The sequence below is a fragment of the Calypte anna genome, chromosome 1, assembly GCF_003957555.1.
Source record: "Calypte anna isolate BGI_N300 chromosome 1, bCalAnn1_v1.p, whole genome shotgun sequence".
Lineage (NCBI taxonomy): Eukaryota > Metazoa > Chordata > Aves > Apodiformes > Trochilidae > Calypte > Calypte anna.
Window position 1 is genome coordinate 6,163,387 of NC_044244.1, and position 16,346 is coordinate 6,179,732.

The following is a 16,346-nucleotide window of genomic DNA, read 5'->3' on the forward strand; positions in this document are numbered from 1 at the left end:
TACCAGTAACTCAAAAGAGGAATTTTAACAGTACAATATCCAGCATACAAAGGAATAATAAAAGTGAAGTTATCATTCATAACTCTGGAAAGGGGATTTATAGTTCCTGAAGAATTCAGCTATTCCCATCCAAAGGTGTCCCCTTCTTTTCAAGTTTATAACAACTTTTCTTTTTTCCCACCTTCACATTCTCAAAGCCTAAATCAAAAGCAACTTCAGCTCCCTGCAAGACAAGACAAGCAGGTCTGATGCTTCATCAGCTTCACAGATTATTTTCCAGACTTGAATACAGAATACTTTGTGATCCTGGTTCCAATCCTGCAGTGCCAGTATAAAGCACACAACTATTACAATTAATATATTGAGCCTATGTCACATCACCCTTGGAAATTCATTGCATGTGGCCACCAAGATTGTTAGTTTCATATTACTGGTTTATCATGTATTATTGTATTTTGGGGAAAAAAAAAAAAAAAAAAAAGTTTTTTTGTAATGTGGAGTTTTTAGGGGTTTGTTTTTTGGGTTTTTTCATATTTCATAACTACAGACAATCTAATTAAAGGTTTTATACTCATTCAGAAATGATAGCTGATGAAAAAAGCACGCATAAGCTTACCTTTTCACTATTTTTGTATTTTTCCCAGCTTTTCAGCATCTTAAGCCATTTTGTAGTTCTTTCAATTTCAAGGTGCTTTTGCTGGGGAAAAAAAAAATCAGATTTTTTTTAGCCTTTTCAAAATCAATACATTTAAAACTATTTCTGTTTTTCTAAAAATAGAGAAAAATTTAAACTTTTTATTCAATCATCTAAGAACAACAAGAGTACCATGGGTTCATTTAAAACATTCAGAATAATCAGTCAATCAAAAAACACAGCACTTACTTCCAGCACAGTGTAAAGAAAAGTTTAAGTACAAAATTCATGTTTCTTCTCTTGTTTTCATACTCACTAAATTTTAATGCCAATAATTTATTCTGAAAGTTTTTTAAAAGTTAGATGACTCCAAAATGATGATCACCTTTACCCAGACTTCTCCTAAACATAATTAACTACTGGTTTTCAGTGACCATACAGACCATCTTTCTTAAAAGGTATTAAGTTAAAAAGGAACAAAGTACATGAACAAAAAGAAGTGCAGCAAGTAGAAGTGGGAATAAGCTCATAATTCTGGACATGAAAAGTAATAAAATCTTGCAGTCATTCTCATCCTTGGCCGGGCACATGTTCTTACCTAAGTGGCCCAATATCTTAACATCAAGGATTTCTCCTGAAGGCAAGATCTACTTGCTTAAATTAAATTACTGACAAGGAAATTTCAGTGACAAGGTGATAAAATAAGAATTCCAAACAAAATAAAGAGCTATATTAAGTAGTACACTATTTAATATAATAAATATGTGAATTCCACACATTTTTAATGTTATATATGGCTTTAAAAGCATGTAATATATCTACTGCCTTAAAGATAGCCATCCTGCCTATGAAAACCTTGCTTTAGTTACCATCAACCTCTTTAATTTAAAATCCAAACAAGCACTTGGAATTACCTATTGTAGACACTGGAATTTGAAGGTAGTATAGCTCTTCAGAGCCAAATACATGTATTTTCCTGATTCTAGTCACAGGGAGAGGTTTACTACATATTTTTACAGCCCAGTTTTACATGCTGTCAAGTAGGTGAGGTGTCTATGATTGTACTACAAAGTTAACTCTTAACTGTATTTTTTTAAAAATTACACTATTTCAAGTCTTTCATAATGCTTTGGAGCTGAGGAACAACACTGGAAAAGCTAAAGCAGAAAAACACCTGTGCTGTGGCTACTGCTTTCTCTTCAAAGATGAAGGAGGGCAACTGGGCTGGTGAAGGGATTCGAGCACAGATCCTGTGAGGAGAGGCTGAGGGAGCTGGGGCTATTCAGCCTGGAGAAGAGGAGGCTCAGGGGAGACCTCACCACTCTCTACAACTCCCTGAAAGGAGGTTGGAGCCAGGGGGGGGTTGGGCTCTTTTCCCAGGCAACTCTCAGCAAGACAAGAGGGCACGGTCTCAAGTTGTGCCAGGGGAGGTTTAGGTTGGATATTAGAAAGAATTTCTTTACAGAGAGGGTGATCAAGCATTGGAATGGGCTGCCCAGGGAAGTAGTGGATTCTCCGTGTCTGGAGATATTTCAAAAGAGACTGGATGTGGCACTCAGTGCCATGGGCTGGGAACTGCAGCAATAGTGGATCAAGGGTTGGACTTGATGATCTCTGAGGTCCCTTCCAACCCAGCCAATTCTATGATTCTATGAAGATAGGCAAATATTTAAGTTGGGGTTTTTTTTGCAAAGTGAAGTCTCTCTACCTCCAACTTCAAATCCCAGGCCTGCTAAAGGCAGGAAGGAGTTGCTGCTTCAAATGGTCAGTGATGCAAGCTGGTAACAATGTCAGAGTCTCATTTCAAAGCTCTGCAACATACTGAGAACTTATTCATAGTTTCATTAACTGCGTCTGAAATGTTGGGGAAACACATGAAAGAAAATTACTGGTTATTGTCTCAACAGAATTCTAATTTTGTTCTAGCTCTTACTCATCAGAATTTGTGCATTTGTTCCTGGCTGTCAGTGCAATTAAACAGGCAAACGACCACCTTAACCCAGAAACTCAAAGCCTTGCATTTGCATAACTATGACTTGATGACTGTTTAGATTCACCCCAGACATCGTTCATTCCATGAAGTGTCCTGGAAATAAACTGAGGTGTTTTTTTTATTTTTAAATCATTTTTATTTGAAACAAAATTACATAAGCCTACATAAACATAAGAGAACTATGGGTGAAGAGGTGCCTCTATTCTTTCAACCTTAACTTGTCGAACTATTCACATTGCAACCAACTGCCCATGTTCTTGTTCAGGTTCCATGCTGAATTTGGTAATACCTCAACTACTTGCCTTTTTTTTTTTTATCTTTTCTTTTAGAATTACTTAAAACACTCTTCTGAAGACTTAGGTTAGAGAGGAACTGTAGAAAAGCTACTGCTTCCCAGATTTCACTATTTTCACAGCACTGTTTCTGATTCTCCTCAACACTCACAACCCCTTTAAGGAAAAAAAAATAAATTTAAAAAAAGGAGATGTTCTCTAGGCATAGTTAGATCACAGGAATAACACTGCCATCAAGACAGGTCTCTGCCCTCAACAGGTTGTTCAGATAATTGGTAAGAAAAATAAAGCCATATCTGCTCCCACAGTCTTTGTTTGTACCTTTGATCTACTTGCAAGATTTTTGGTCTTTCGAGCCAGGAGCTCATTTCAATTGTATATTTGCTCACGCTTTTGTGTCTTATGTGTCAGTTTATCCCACTTCTCAAGCAATGCTACTGTAGTCAAAACAGCAATTATGTCTGAGTTCAGTTGTTGAAAACATTCAGCTATTTTTCCCCCAGTCTGAATTATGTTCACTTTCATGCCTAACAGGTGCAACACTGAAAACATCGATAGATCTGATGCTGCTCATTGCAGAGCAGAGGGATTCTGCTGCTCTTTCAGCCAACTTCCATGTAGTTGTCACCATAAAAACCCCAAACCAGTTATCTGTCTTCTGAGTATATTTTAAACTTTGAAGCATTTCTGCCATTCAGAATAATTGAAGCAGAGGTTTCTTACTTTCATGCCAGCAAATAATACACAACTCAAAGCAAAAAAGCATGCAGTTCACTTGGCAAGCATCCATTTTTTGTGTAGCACTCTACCTTCCAGGAGAGCAAGCATTCTGGAGCTGAGGCTTAAAGTAATGCTAAACCAGAAGCTCAGACAAAACCAGAATTTGCTGAACTGATCCCTGGAGAATTTATAATCTAGTAAACCAAAGACAAACCCAAACAAACTGAAAATTACTTACAGAATATTTCACAGCACTTCAAAAACAGAGTCTGACACAGGCTCTGCATTCCCTGAGGTCAGTTCTCTGCCTACTTTTCTGCTCTGGATGATTTCCCTCCCTAGTTTTATCTCAAATGTGCTGGATGTCTCATCTGAAGTTAAACAGTTCAGATTGTAGGACAGTGATTTGATTCAAGTCAACAAATGCCCAGCAAGGTAATGAAGCCAAATTGGTCAACATTCACAGGAATAATGCCTGTTCTAAAACTATAATGCAGGTAAATACACACATACAACACCCAAATTAAGCTTTATGAATATAAAATAGATTAAAATATTAATTATATGAAGAATATAGACTCAAAATTCAAGGGGATATAAAATTTTACATAAGTTACAGTTGAAAAAATAGCTTAGGACTGGTTTTTTTAATTCAAATGTAAGAAAAAAATGAAAGCATAATAGTTCCAAATAAATTACTTCAAAACATATTGCACAGATAGATTGTAGCCTTTGCCTACATTAATTACCCTATGAATGGTATCTTGAAAATTGTAAAGATTCAACCACCATTGGCAGAAGACAGAAAAACCTCAAACCAGCAGAGGTCAGGATATCATCAGGAGTATAACCAGGAGTCTAACACAGAAGGAACACAGATTTGCACTAGATTTGCAATTTAAATTAGATTCAACAAACAGAGTTTCCATACTGACATTTTGTCTGAGACAGCATGAACACAATATGGGACAGAGAACTGAGATGCTATATTCCCCCAAGAATTTAAGGCTAAATACAAAACCATAGTGACTCAGAGCTTCAAAACACATATACAACAATTAATTCCAAGCTAATATTTATGCTGAGACTCACCATCCCACTGTGTCCTTCTGATGAAAATGAAGTTATATATACACTCACTATGGCATTAAATATGGGCAGGAAAATGCAACCATTTCAGGCTGCTTACTCAGAAACACACATGAACCAATGCAAAACACAAGGGACTCAAAACTTCCTTTCTTTTACAAGAATCATTTTTACTAGCCCTACTTGAAACTAAAAATCATTCATTTTCACAAGTGCTGCTGCTCTTAACACTCAGGGAGTGAGCTGCCTCTGAACAAGTCATTCCATCCCTTTTCCCATGCACTCTACTGATTCGTGCAGCCAGAGGGCTAACTTTAAACTTTTAAAGTTTATTTAAAGTTTTAAATATTGAAGTTTTCTGATAATACAGATGATCAATAAGGACAAACAAGAACCGGTTTTGGAGTTAACAATGAGCCTGACAGCCCAAGGGGAGATACCAATAGACAGGAAAATATTAGACAAGTAAAAATTCAGTTTCCAATGATTTTAATATTCCACATTCCCAAAGCATCAATTTCCAAAGTTCTCCTCCAGAACCCTCAAACAGCAGAAGGATTTTGGACCAGGGCCTGCACCAGATGCTGACAGGCTTTGTGTGTCCGGAATACACCTGGCTCACCAACTCAGCATTACAAGGAAGGTCATCAGGTGGTGGCCAGGATATTTGTCACCATTTACCAAACTAGAAAAGTACACTAAACTCCTCAGGGGATGGACACAGGGACTTCAGCATCAAAGCCACCACCTCACTTGGACAATACATCCATCCAGCAGAGCTAATGACAGCTCCTGACAATGGCTCTTGCTCTTTCAGGGCAGAGCTGGGTGTGATCTCTTAAGTAGCTGTTTCCTCTAGCAGCTCATATAATGGGAGAGGAAAACTCGGGTCTCATTGCAGCCAGCAGTAAATGCCAGATCCTGTGGGCCCCCAGGGATCTGTAGGCAAGTTAATACGGCCTGAAGGACCACAACCCTTAGGTGACTTAGAACATGTTGCTTTGGACATGCAAATCACTAAAATACTTCCTCATCTCATTTCACAGTTATTTATATTTAAAAAGTCAAATCTGTAAACATTTACTTCCCAGTCAAAAACCTGAAAGACACTGGACTTACCTTTTCTATCGCCACATCATGGACAGGAAGCTCCTCTGGACTGAAAACAAAGACAAAGTTCATATTACTCTTTGCCTACTTTGCAATCTTGGCACAAAATAATTTCTGTAAAAGCTCTTACAAGTAAGCATTTACTGTTGTAGTGTGTAGTAACAAGTAAACAAGAATTGTGGACTTCAGAGAACTATGACAAGGACATGCAGGAACCCCTGCAGTTTCTTTTTTAAACCCAGTAAAGCAATATTTTTGGTACAGTACCAGATTATTTTCATCTTAAACCTTCTAAATCAAAGTAGTTATGTAGCTTTAAAAGACAGGATTTAACAGAAAGCTTTTTTTTTTTCTTTAATAAAAGTAATCCGTGCTGTACTACTGAACTGAAATTCAAGTTTATTAGCGTTTATTAAACACTATTGCTGTTAGCTGAAATACCTCTCTAAAAGGTTCTCATCCTTTACTACTGCTGCCCTGTGAAAGGCACTGAAACTGATTTGAAAGTTGACTTCTATTTTCTCAAACCTCAATCTGAGTTACAGGGAGGATGGCAGGGGAAAAAAAAAATCAACTGAAATCAGTTTTACTAATAGGTACCCATTAATTAATTAAAATAATATAATAATAAAACAATATTCATATAAAAACATAGTCCTTTCACTTCTAAGCCTAACTCTAAAAAGGTCAACTACAAATGGAAAGCTTGAAAAGCAGCCTTTGAACATATACATTTTCAGACTTTACATTTTTTTAAGTTTTATTCTGAAAGCTCGAACTTCTGTTCTTATGAAAGAAACTTGTGTTTTCCTTATCAAAAGTAACAGGACCATCTTGATGACAACTGAGTCTTTCTCTGCCTGCATTACCTGAGGCTTCTGAAAGCACAGCAGCTCACCTGGAAGTAGCAAGACTCCCTCTTGCTGCTCTATAGGTAAAGTAAATAACACAACCAATAAAACCCTGCTTAAAAGGGACTAAAAAGCAGGAAGTATTTAAAATCCTAAAATTAATTCCAATGACTTTGATATTACAAAAGGATTCTTATCCACATCACTATAGCTTTCTATGGCAAGGACGTGAAAAAACAGTACTTTAGACTTGTATCAAACCTGTGCAAGGGAGAAAACACTGGGGAAGGCTACACAAGTAGCTGCTGCTGCAGTCATTATAAGAACTGATGTAAAATGCTTGAATTATATTTGATCTATTTCAAATTTGAATTATATTTTATTTCATTTATTTCACTTAACATATGCAGTTTCAGATTCAGAAGTTATATTTGAATACAGAAATATATCTGAATTGCTTTGTCTAATGGAAAAACTTGCTTTAATCAACACCTTTTCAGAGATCACTCGCATAACTCAGTTTCCAGTGCACGAAGTAGAAACTAATTTAAAAACCAAAAGAGTGTTTCTTTTGAACAGCACTGCAAAAAGCATAATGGGTTCACTTAGAAGCACTTTCCAAGTATCTAAAAGTTTTCTGGAAGAACAACATCAAAACCCCCAAAAAATCCTGATGGACATTTGCCTGATGCATCAGAAAAAGCCAATATTCAGTGCCATCTCAGGCTTTAAGTGCTATAAGGTCATCGTATTGCAAACATTCACATATAACTACAGTAAAAAACTGAACACAAGTGTTTTGTACATCAACTATCACCTCAAAATTAAGCTTACGTGAACAGAAGGAAAAAAAAAATCAGCGAATGGGAAGAAAAAAAAAAGTTCAATTTAATAACCTGCTTGGGGGTTTCTATTGTTTTGTTTGGTGTTAAGTACAGATTGCTGGGACTTTCAAATGCTACTTAAAAGTTGTAATTCTTTAGCAATGTTTTCTTCTCTTCATTATTATTATAAGGGAGGTTATTATTTATTAAGATTTACTATTAGTCAGATTATTATTTCTGAATCATCTCCCCAGTAGCAGGCACTGTCTACCTCCACCAGAAGCATCAGTCTCACACAGCAAGACAAACCCAAAGCAGCCTCATCCTTTGTGGCCCTACAAGATCTTGTGGCCATGCACACCAGACCCTTCTTACCCCCCATGTGAGACATGGATCTGACAGCTCCTCATCCCCACATCCTCACACCAGACACAGCAACTCCTCTGCTCAACTGGTACCACCTGACACCTTATCTTCACATTTTGCTAGTCTGGCACAGAAGAGAATCCCATGAAAGATTATTTCAAACCTCCTTTTCTTGGGAAACAAGAATGAATCATTATGATTTTGGTAGGAATTACTCTTTGCTAGTTTTGCAAGTTATCATCACTCTGCAAATAAAAGGCAACAGCTGAATCTACCTTGCAATGAAAGAAGGCTCTTTTGTCCTGGGAAGCAGACACCATGTTCCATTGCTAAATTAATCCAGCAGCAAATTTACAACCCCTGGTATTTCACAAGCTGCATTGCTGTGCACTAACATCACATACCTATATGTTTTAAGCACTTAATTTCCACAGAAGCACTTCAAGCCAGATCCATGTTTTTATTCCCCGAGATGGTGCTGGCAGTAGAACACAGGGAAGAAAGAGCAGAAGCTGAGCAAACTGCCCCAGGCTGTTCAGTAACTTGCTGGACTGGAACACAGGTGTTCCTGGAGATCTTCCTCTCAGTCAGCTACACTGCAGGAAATACACCCATGCACTCACATACATAATATTTAAAATCATTGTGCAAGGACTGAAAGGAATAGTGGGCAGACAAACTCTCTCAAATCCTTAAATATATTTTAAATAAATACACTTACATTTAGTTTGTTATACACTTACATATCTGTTTATTATGCAGAAGTACCTTATGATTTTTTGCTAAAAAGGATTAGGTGGGATCAGACACAAAATCAATTCATGTCTACTACTAATCTATGTAATTTTATTGTATCTTCATTTTTTCTTTATAATGAACCTTCCCCAGCTTAGCTAATCTAACTTTGTTATATTTTCATTATTTTTATTAATGCTAAACCTTCTCTCACTGTCCCTTGCCTACTTACTTTTATTTTTTGATGTTTCTTATCTGTGTACTTCACCAAGTAATAACACAAAGTAGTAAACAATATTAACATAATACAGCCACATCCTCTCCTAAGATGACTGCTGTCCCTTAATAACTCAAGTAATATTCATTTAGGGGATACAGAGAAAAACAGGAGTGGATACCTGAATTAGGCTGGAACCATACAATACTTGATAACCAAAAGAGAAGTCACAGACACAGTTTTTAACTGCACTCATGTAAATAAGATCTCAGCAGAAATGAAACCTTAACACGCTTACTGTCCACAATAAAGAAAGATCCAAATGAGGTAAACTCATCCATGTAATCAGAAAGGAATCACCATTCATTACCTCTGGTATGTAACTTTGCCCTGGGCATGGGCTGGGCAACATCCCTCAGAACCTGGCAGCAGCTCTCAGGCTCTGGATGTCACTACCAAGCAGCTCTGGTGTTACAGCTTTGAGAGAAAGGTCCAGAGATGTTGACTACATGTTTGGGAGCTGCAAAATGTTGGGACCAAAACTTAAATCTATAAGGGCAGCAGAGTCCACATGAAGGCACACTGGGCTTTCTCCTTCTAAAAGGCTCCTCAAAGCTGTTTCACTGGGAGGAAGTGCTAAACTCCAAGGTTTGACTGGAACTCGGGGCCTCTACCTGTGGTCCTCACTGGTGAAGATCTGGAACATTGGTCCAAAGTGTTCTTCCTATCATACAACTCAGACACTTAACTTCTTTATGGTAAGGAAAGGAAAGGAAATTTATACAAAGCATATAAATTCAAAGAATTGGGATTTCATTTTTAAGAGCAAGGCTTTGACTGAAAATGTTTAGCTAAGCAATGAATGGATGTAATATCTTTGAATTTTTCAAGATAACCTAAAAGAAATATTAACCTTAAATGCATAAATATCTGACACTTCACAATATTAAACATGCAAATCTATGGTTCTGACCATAAAGCTGTGTTGTAATTAGCCTCCTCAAGTAACAGTGGTGTTTAAATAAGCTGAAAAGTCTCAGACTTAACAAGCTTAGTCACCTCTACCCACTGTTTAAATCAGTTTTTAAAAAGAACTTTGATATATTTGTTCAACACAAACATAAGGAAAGACTTTCTCATATTAGTCATTCATCAGTAATATTATTCTTCTCCTACATTTGTATTTCAGTCCCAAATATGTTCCCTGCTGGCTCAAATCACAGCATTTTACTGATTCTAGTGTGGCTTAAGTAAATTCAAGAAATCTAAAAGCTCCTCTATAACTTCAGCTTCAGATCCTCTAGTCCTAACAAGTTCATTTTCAGAATTCCGACTATGAATTATTACCTTAAGCTTCCAACTTCTGCATGGAAATTAAAGTAAATTGATTTTCAAAACCAATAACATGTGGAAAAGATTTCTGAAAATACTGAGGAGCAAGACAGAAAACTGTTTTTTAGACTAGATGACAGATTTTCCACAGATAAAATTCTTACAATTACACGTTTGACTTAGACACACAATCAAAATTGTGAGTTATATATCAAAATAATTGGAGCTCTGCTACTGTCATCATCCACTTTGAATTTTCAATGAAAAGCCTCTGCACAGCACGAGTGGTGACTACAGCAGATTAAAAAACAGCTTTCAGAAGTTTTGTTAAAATTCATAAGTAAGCCAAAGCAATTAATTAACATATGGGATAAACCAATGTGCTATTCTACAACATAATTATCAGGGAATTTGCTGCAAGAAAGAATTTAAAGCTGGCAAAAGATTGGATCATATGTGACTTTGTGACTAAGTTTTAGTTACAATTACTATTTGTGGATTCTGTGGCTGTTGCTGCCAATACACATAGCACAGTGCCATGAGCATGCAGCTCCTCTGCAGGAACTCATGCACATTCTCAGAGATAAGATAAAATAAAATTATAATATCTATCCAATTCAATTAAATCTCAAAGTGGTGGCTTTTTCATAAAGTACTTTCCTGCTCAGGAGAAGATGACTTCACTGAAAAGTTTTTATTGCCAATATAAAAAAATGGAGACATCAATACCAAAAAGATACCTGCCACATGCTAAAGTACAAGCTTTCTTTAGTAAAAGACATTCTACATGCAAATTTTCAAATCTTCCCAGCTAGGAATCAGAAAACCTTTAAGAAAAATCTATAATCTGCACAACTGCATTTCTAGTGCTGCACAAGGAGCATTTCTAGTGATTCTTGATATCACTTTAATTGAACGTAAGCATTACAGTTAAAACCATCTGAGAATCCTATTTCAAGTATTTTCAAACAAATATTTTAAAAAACATAAAAAATAGTCTAAGCTATCTTAAAACTCTCAAGACAGTAAAAGACAAAAAAGAAGCAAGTCTCATTCCCCTCTCTCTGGTATGTTTGATATAGAAATGTCAAAACACCTAGGATTTTTTCCTTAAGCCTACATATATTGCTTTTAAGTACTGCTTGAAGGTTAGTACTGAACAGATGCAATTACACTGTATATTAATAGTGAAAATAGTGTATATCAATAGTGATTAATAGGACTTGCATGTTGGCAGCTTCATCTGTATTAATTCACATGCTATGCAAAGAGTCTCCCCATATAACTAAGTAGTGCCCCACAAACACACATTTGTTCACTGCTGAAGCTCAGTGTTTAATGTTCCTTTGCTTCTTCCATTAAATAATTCTCTGCACTTTAGAATTCCATTTTTGTGAGTCCATCACTTGGGTCCAGACTATCAGTGCCTTTGCACTTCTAAAAATTGCCACCCTGGACCTCCTTGAGCACGCTTCATGATCAGCATCAGTGCAGCACAGAATCATCCTGGTTGAAAAGGAGCTCTGAGCTCACCAAGTCCAACCACACACCCATGCAAAAAGCCAAAAAACAAAACCCCTACAATCTCAGCCACTAGAGCATGCCCTGAAGTGCCACATCTCCCATGTTCTTAAATACCTCCAGGGATGGTGACTCCAGCACCTCCCTGGCAGGCTGTTCCAGTGACCACTCCTTCAGCAAAGAAATTCTTCCTGATACCAAATCTAAACCTCCTCTGCTGTAACTTCAGACCATTTCCTCTGAACACACTCTGGCCATTCCCCATATTCAGTTACTTTAATTGTATATAAATGCTAAACATAGTAGGACATTTATGTGGTAATAATTATATGTTAAATCCTTACATCTTACAGCTTCAGCAGTTCACTGTGTTCACTGTATGTGTGCTGTATAAATTCAATCATATATTACCATATTAAATAATTTTTTCAGTTCTGCTATCTAATAGATTTTTTCATAAAAGGAAATAGTTCATGAATTCCGTGTACACAGTTGGTGATCTCTTAGTCAAATTCAGTAGCAGCAGCTGTTAACAAAAACACACTATTTGTCCTTAGTTGGCAGAATTATCCTGCAGCTTACTCTGGTGTTTGCAATCAAATCTGCAGGACTGCATTCACTTCACTTCTTTCTGTATCTGCAGAGGACTGATGAACTGACAGCCTGGACTAACTTAGCTGAAAGAATGGATTTAAAATTCAAATTTCAACTGTAGTCCTAAGAATATGCTGAAGAAATAGGTAGTTGTGACAGTTCTAGGAAAAAAAAAATAATATATGTCATTCTGAATGATAGCAAATAATGACAGAACATTCCTGCATAGGGGGAGAGTAGAGGAAGTACCATAAGCTAGACCATTGTGATAATACAAGAGGAAATTTTTTAAAATAAAATAAAATAATCTTTCAAATTATTCTTAAAAATACCCATTTTTATTAAGATAAACAAAACTGAATTGAAGATAAGATTATCTTAAATGCTTTTGTAAAGGAAATAACAGGAAAATTTATTGGTACCTTCTAGACACTAGACAGATATTAAAAAATTGTTGCAATCATAAGATCTGCACAGAACATGGGCAAAGCTGCTTCTTTTCCAATGGAAGCCAAAATTAGATAGACAATAAAACATGGCTGAAATTTTTATATATATAACTGAAATCTTACTACTCTCCTTGTGTGGCTACAAATACCAATCCTGCTGCTTGAATTACAGGTGGTTGCCCTTTCTCTTGAAACAGGTCTAAAAGAAATTACTTCAAGCCTTGCATGAAATGATCATAAAATAATTCTGGGTTCAAATAGCATCCTTAGCTATACAGCTGTCTAAAGCAAGCCTGGGCTGGACAATGACATCACTGAGAGCAGAAGTAAGGGACTTGTTCCTTCTCCTGGTGAAGTTCTACCACCAAGAACACAAGTGCTGTGCAAATACTGAAAGATCCTGTATGATTGTGAAGCTCACAGGGGGATCATTTGGGAGAAAAAGTTTGGCTCCTCTCCTTTCTTCTAAAACTGTCTTAGACAATTTTCATGGAACAGCTTTTGAATAAATGGCCACTTCTGCCATCAGACTGGCAAAAAAGAGTCGTTAAAAAAAGCAAGTGTGAAGAACACTGAAGAGAAAAAGTGCTGAAATATTCCTCATAGCAACCAGGGACAGGTGCTGGACTTGATGATCCTGACAGGTCCCTTCCTACTCAGCAGATTCTGTGAACCAAAACACATTCTAAAGTAACATTTAAACCCCATGCTATTGCAAAAGAAAACACCGATTATAAGGCAGAAATTCCTGCAAACTGCCACACCCATCTCATGCTTTTAGAAAAAAACTTCAAATGCATCAGTGCAAGGAAAAGGATCACTATGCAACCACCACCCCACCTGGACACAAATGCAGACAAAACTCATTGCCCATCACAGAAGCAGAGCTGCAAACTAAAATAGATGGAATTGATAATGTAATTCCTGTCAGCAACAGTTAAATGCAATTGCCTATTTACCTTGTTCTCTAAAGTTCTGCCTCTGAAACTCAGCCCCATCACTTCACAACTGTGTAGCATGCAGAAATTGATTTTAACTTATCAGGAGTTCCATAACTGATAAACAGTAAAATTTGTAAAACCACTTCATAAACGTTTATTATGTATCTAATTAAAATTCTTTTAGAGGTAATTCCATGTCAATGCATGCAAGAAAAACAGTTTTGTCTAATGCTAGGAAGATGGACCTTAAAAAAGCATCCTAAATCTCAACTATTAAACTAACTTCCATTTCTCTCTTTAAATAAAATATCCAAAGAGTACATTAGGGCAAAAAGGAAAGAACGTTCAATAGAGCTGAAATTTGGGGTTGTTGTTTTGGTTTGTTAGTTTGTTTGTGTTTGGGGAGTCTTCAGGCATTTTTTTGTTGTTGCTTTTTGCTTTTTTTTTTTTTTAAACAGCAGATCCTCACTACACAGCCTAGCACTTAATATTTCAGAGCTAAATCAGTCCAGGGAAGTGTATCACGTATGTGAGGCCGTAATCAACACAGTGGAGTTTTCATAATAAATCATAATGCCACACAAAAATTTTGCAATCAAAATGAGGTGCCAAAAAGAGAGAGAATTAAGAAAAAAAAAAAAAAAAAAAAGAATTAGCAACTGAGGTCTGATTTTTTTTTTTTTTTTTCAATAAAGATTTCCCTTTGGCAGCTGAAAGACATTGAACTTGGCAGACTTTCATCCCCAGGGAGGGAAGAGTTAAGTCACTCTGCTGACAAGGAGGTCTGACCCTGTCTAAGAAAGCCAAGAAGAAAAGAGGAGAGGAAAATGACAGAAAGTCCCTAATGAATGACCACAACATAGAAAATTCCATAAGATTTACATTTGTAATTGAACTGTTAAGAGTAAGCATTTCACTGCTCTTTTAGCACATCATCATATCACTAAATGTGCCTGGCAATATTTCCTGTGCCTAGAAAATGAAGGATAGTGGCTGTGTGTCTACTTTAATGCATGCCAAATTACACCCACCATGTGACTTCATTTCTATTACCCAAAACTTTTGGCATCTCAGCCTAAACTGCTTTTGCTGACAAAACCACTTGGAGTGCAACCCTTAGATCTCTTATCTGGAGAGAGTTCAGGCATGTACCTCCTCAAACCATCAGGGTTAGTAAGAGCTTTTGTGCTTGGACATGTGGTTTGACAGGCATGTTATAAATAGGATTGAGGAATAAATGCAGAATATTCTAGAGACAAGGAGTGCAAGGACTGTTTTCCAGCAAGGCTGTGTATAAATTACCAAGAAAAAGAATGAGAGAGAGGATAACCAGCTGCTCATCATACTGTTCCCTATTACAAAGTTAGGGGGAAAATAATAATGCTGGGGGAGGGAAGAGGGAAATCAATAGCTTCATTTGGAGACATTTAATGAAGTATCTCAATTCTTGATTGAGCTCTTTTTTTTTCCCCTCTCCTAGCTCATTTTTGAGGCATGCTGCAGAAATGCATTACAGTGCTAATAAAAATGCAATATGTTGGGGGTTTTTTTAGGATAAAAGTCTGATGGAGGAGAGCAGGTAAGCCTCCATCTTTAGCAAAAGGAAGGATAAAGAACTTCGTTATTTGAAAAGCTCCTCTGGCAACACAACAATATCCAGCATTAGTAAACTATTGTGAAAGTTTGTTCACTTCTTTAATAAGACTCCTGGGATGAAGAATAAGAGTATGAGTCAGATTCTCAGCTGCTGTAAATGGGTACAATTCCATCAAAATCACTGCACAGTGACTATAAAAGAAGTAACAAAATCTAACCCAAGTTTTTAAGAGCTTCATGAACACAGAAAAAAAAATCCACTCTATTTTCTACTGTTACTGCTTTTGTTGAGTATGTTTACCTTCACTAGCAGAAAAACAAAACAAACCCTTGCAGAATGAATATCCAATCTGTACAATCTCACTGTGCTGATCCCTGGACATTTATCAGCACACTGGCATCTGCCAAGCTGCACATATAACCCCAGTTTCTATTTATGGAATGGGTAGTAAAACAAAAACCATGTTTAAGATAAATCATCCATGTTAGAGCACAAAAATTCCCAATAATGGTTCTTGCTCTAAGATAATAAGTATTAATAGAAGTTAACGTGGACTTTGATAGTAACAAGATCTGACAAGAATTCAGATTGTGTAGATTAGAGAAATGAAAATCCTTAAAATTATTGCTGCATTTTAAGAACTATGTCATGGCATCTTATGATTTTCACAGCTCATTATTAAAAGTTACCAGCACAATGCAGTTGGCCGTGTTCATTGATGAAATTTAGAAAGAAAAATGTTTTTGAAGAGCTAGAGTAAAGAAATAGTAGTTCCTTCTGCTTTCCCCACTTTGAGTCTATTAAAACCTGAACAATTATAGCAGTTTTCACAATATATGAATCAGCATACATTAGTCATGATCTATGTTTCACAGTGTAGTGACATCAGTAGCCAGGTAAAATCTGGGCTAGAGCTGTTTCTGCCCTGAATTCCAAGAAGCAGGGACTTTATTTTTCTTACTTAGAAAAGCACAACTCTTGCATGAATAAATTTTCCTACAAAAGAAAACTGAATGCCCCCTCACATCTGGGTGATACAGAGGGACAGACAAGTAAAAGAATCAAAGAAGCATATACACA

At 36.6% G+C, this 16,346-nt stretch overlaps 1 protein-coding gene across 3 annotated transcripts in view; it reads right to left on the minus strand.

Annotated features, from left to right (window-relative positions):
- Positions 1–16,346, minus strand: part of USP6NL (USP6 N-terminal like) — a 119,891-nt gene that overhangs the window by 38,481 nt on the left and 65,064 nt on the right. For all 3 annotated transcript variants that reach the window (XM_030464941.1, XM_030464944.1, XM_030464949.1), the window contains exons 5-6: positions 5,849–5,888; positions 617–697 (exon numbers count right to left, since the gene is read on the minus strand). In XM_030464941.1, coding sequence (XP_030320801.1) covers positions 617–697; positions 5,849–5,888 — 121 coding nt within the window. The remainder of the gene's footprint in view (positions 1–616; positions 698–5,848; positions 5,889–16,346) is intronic.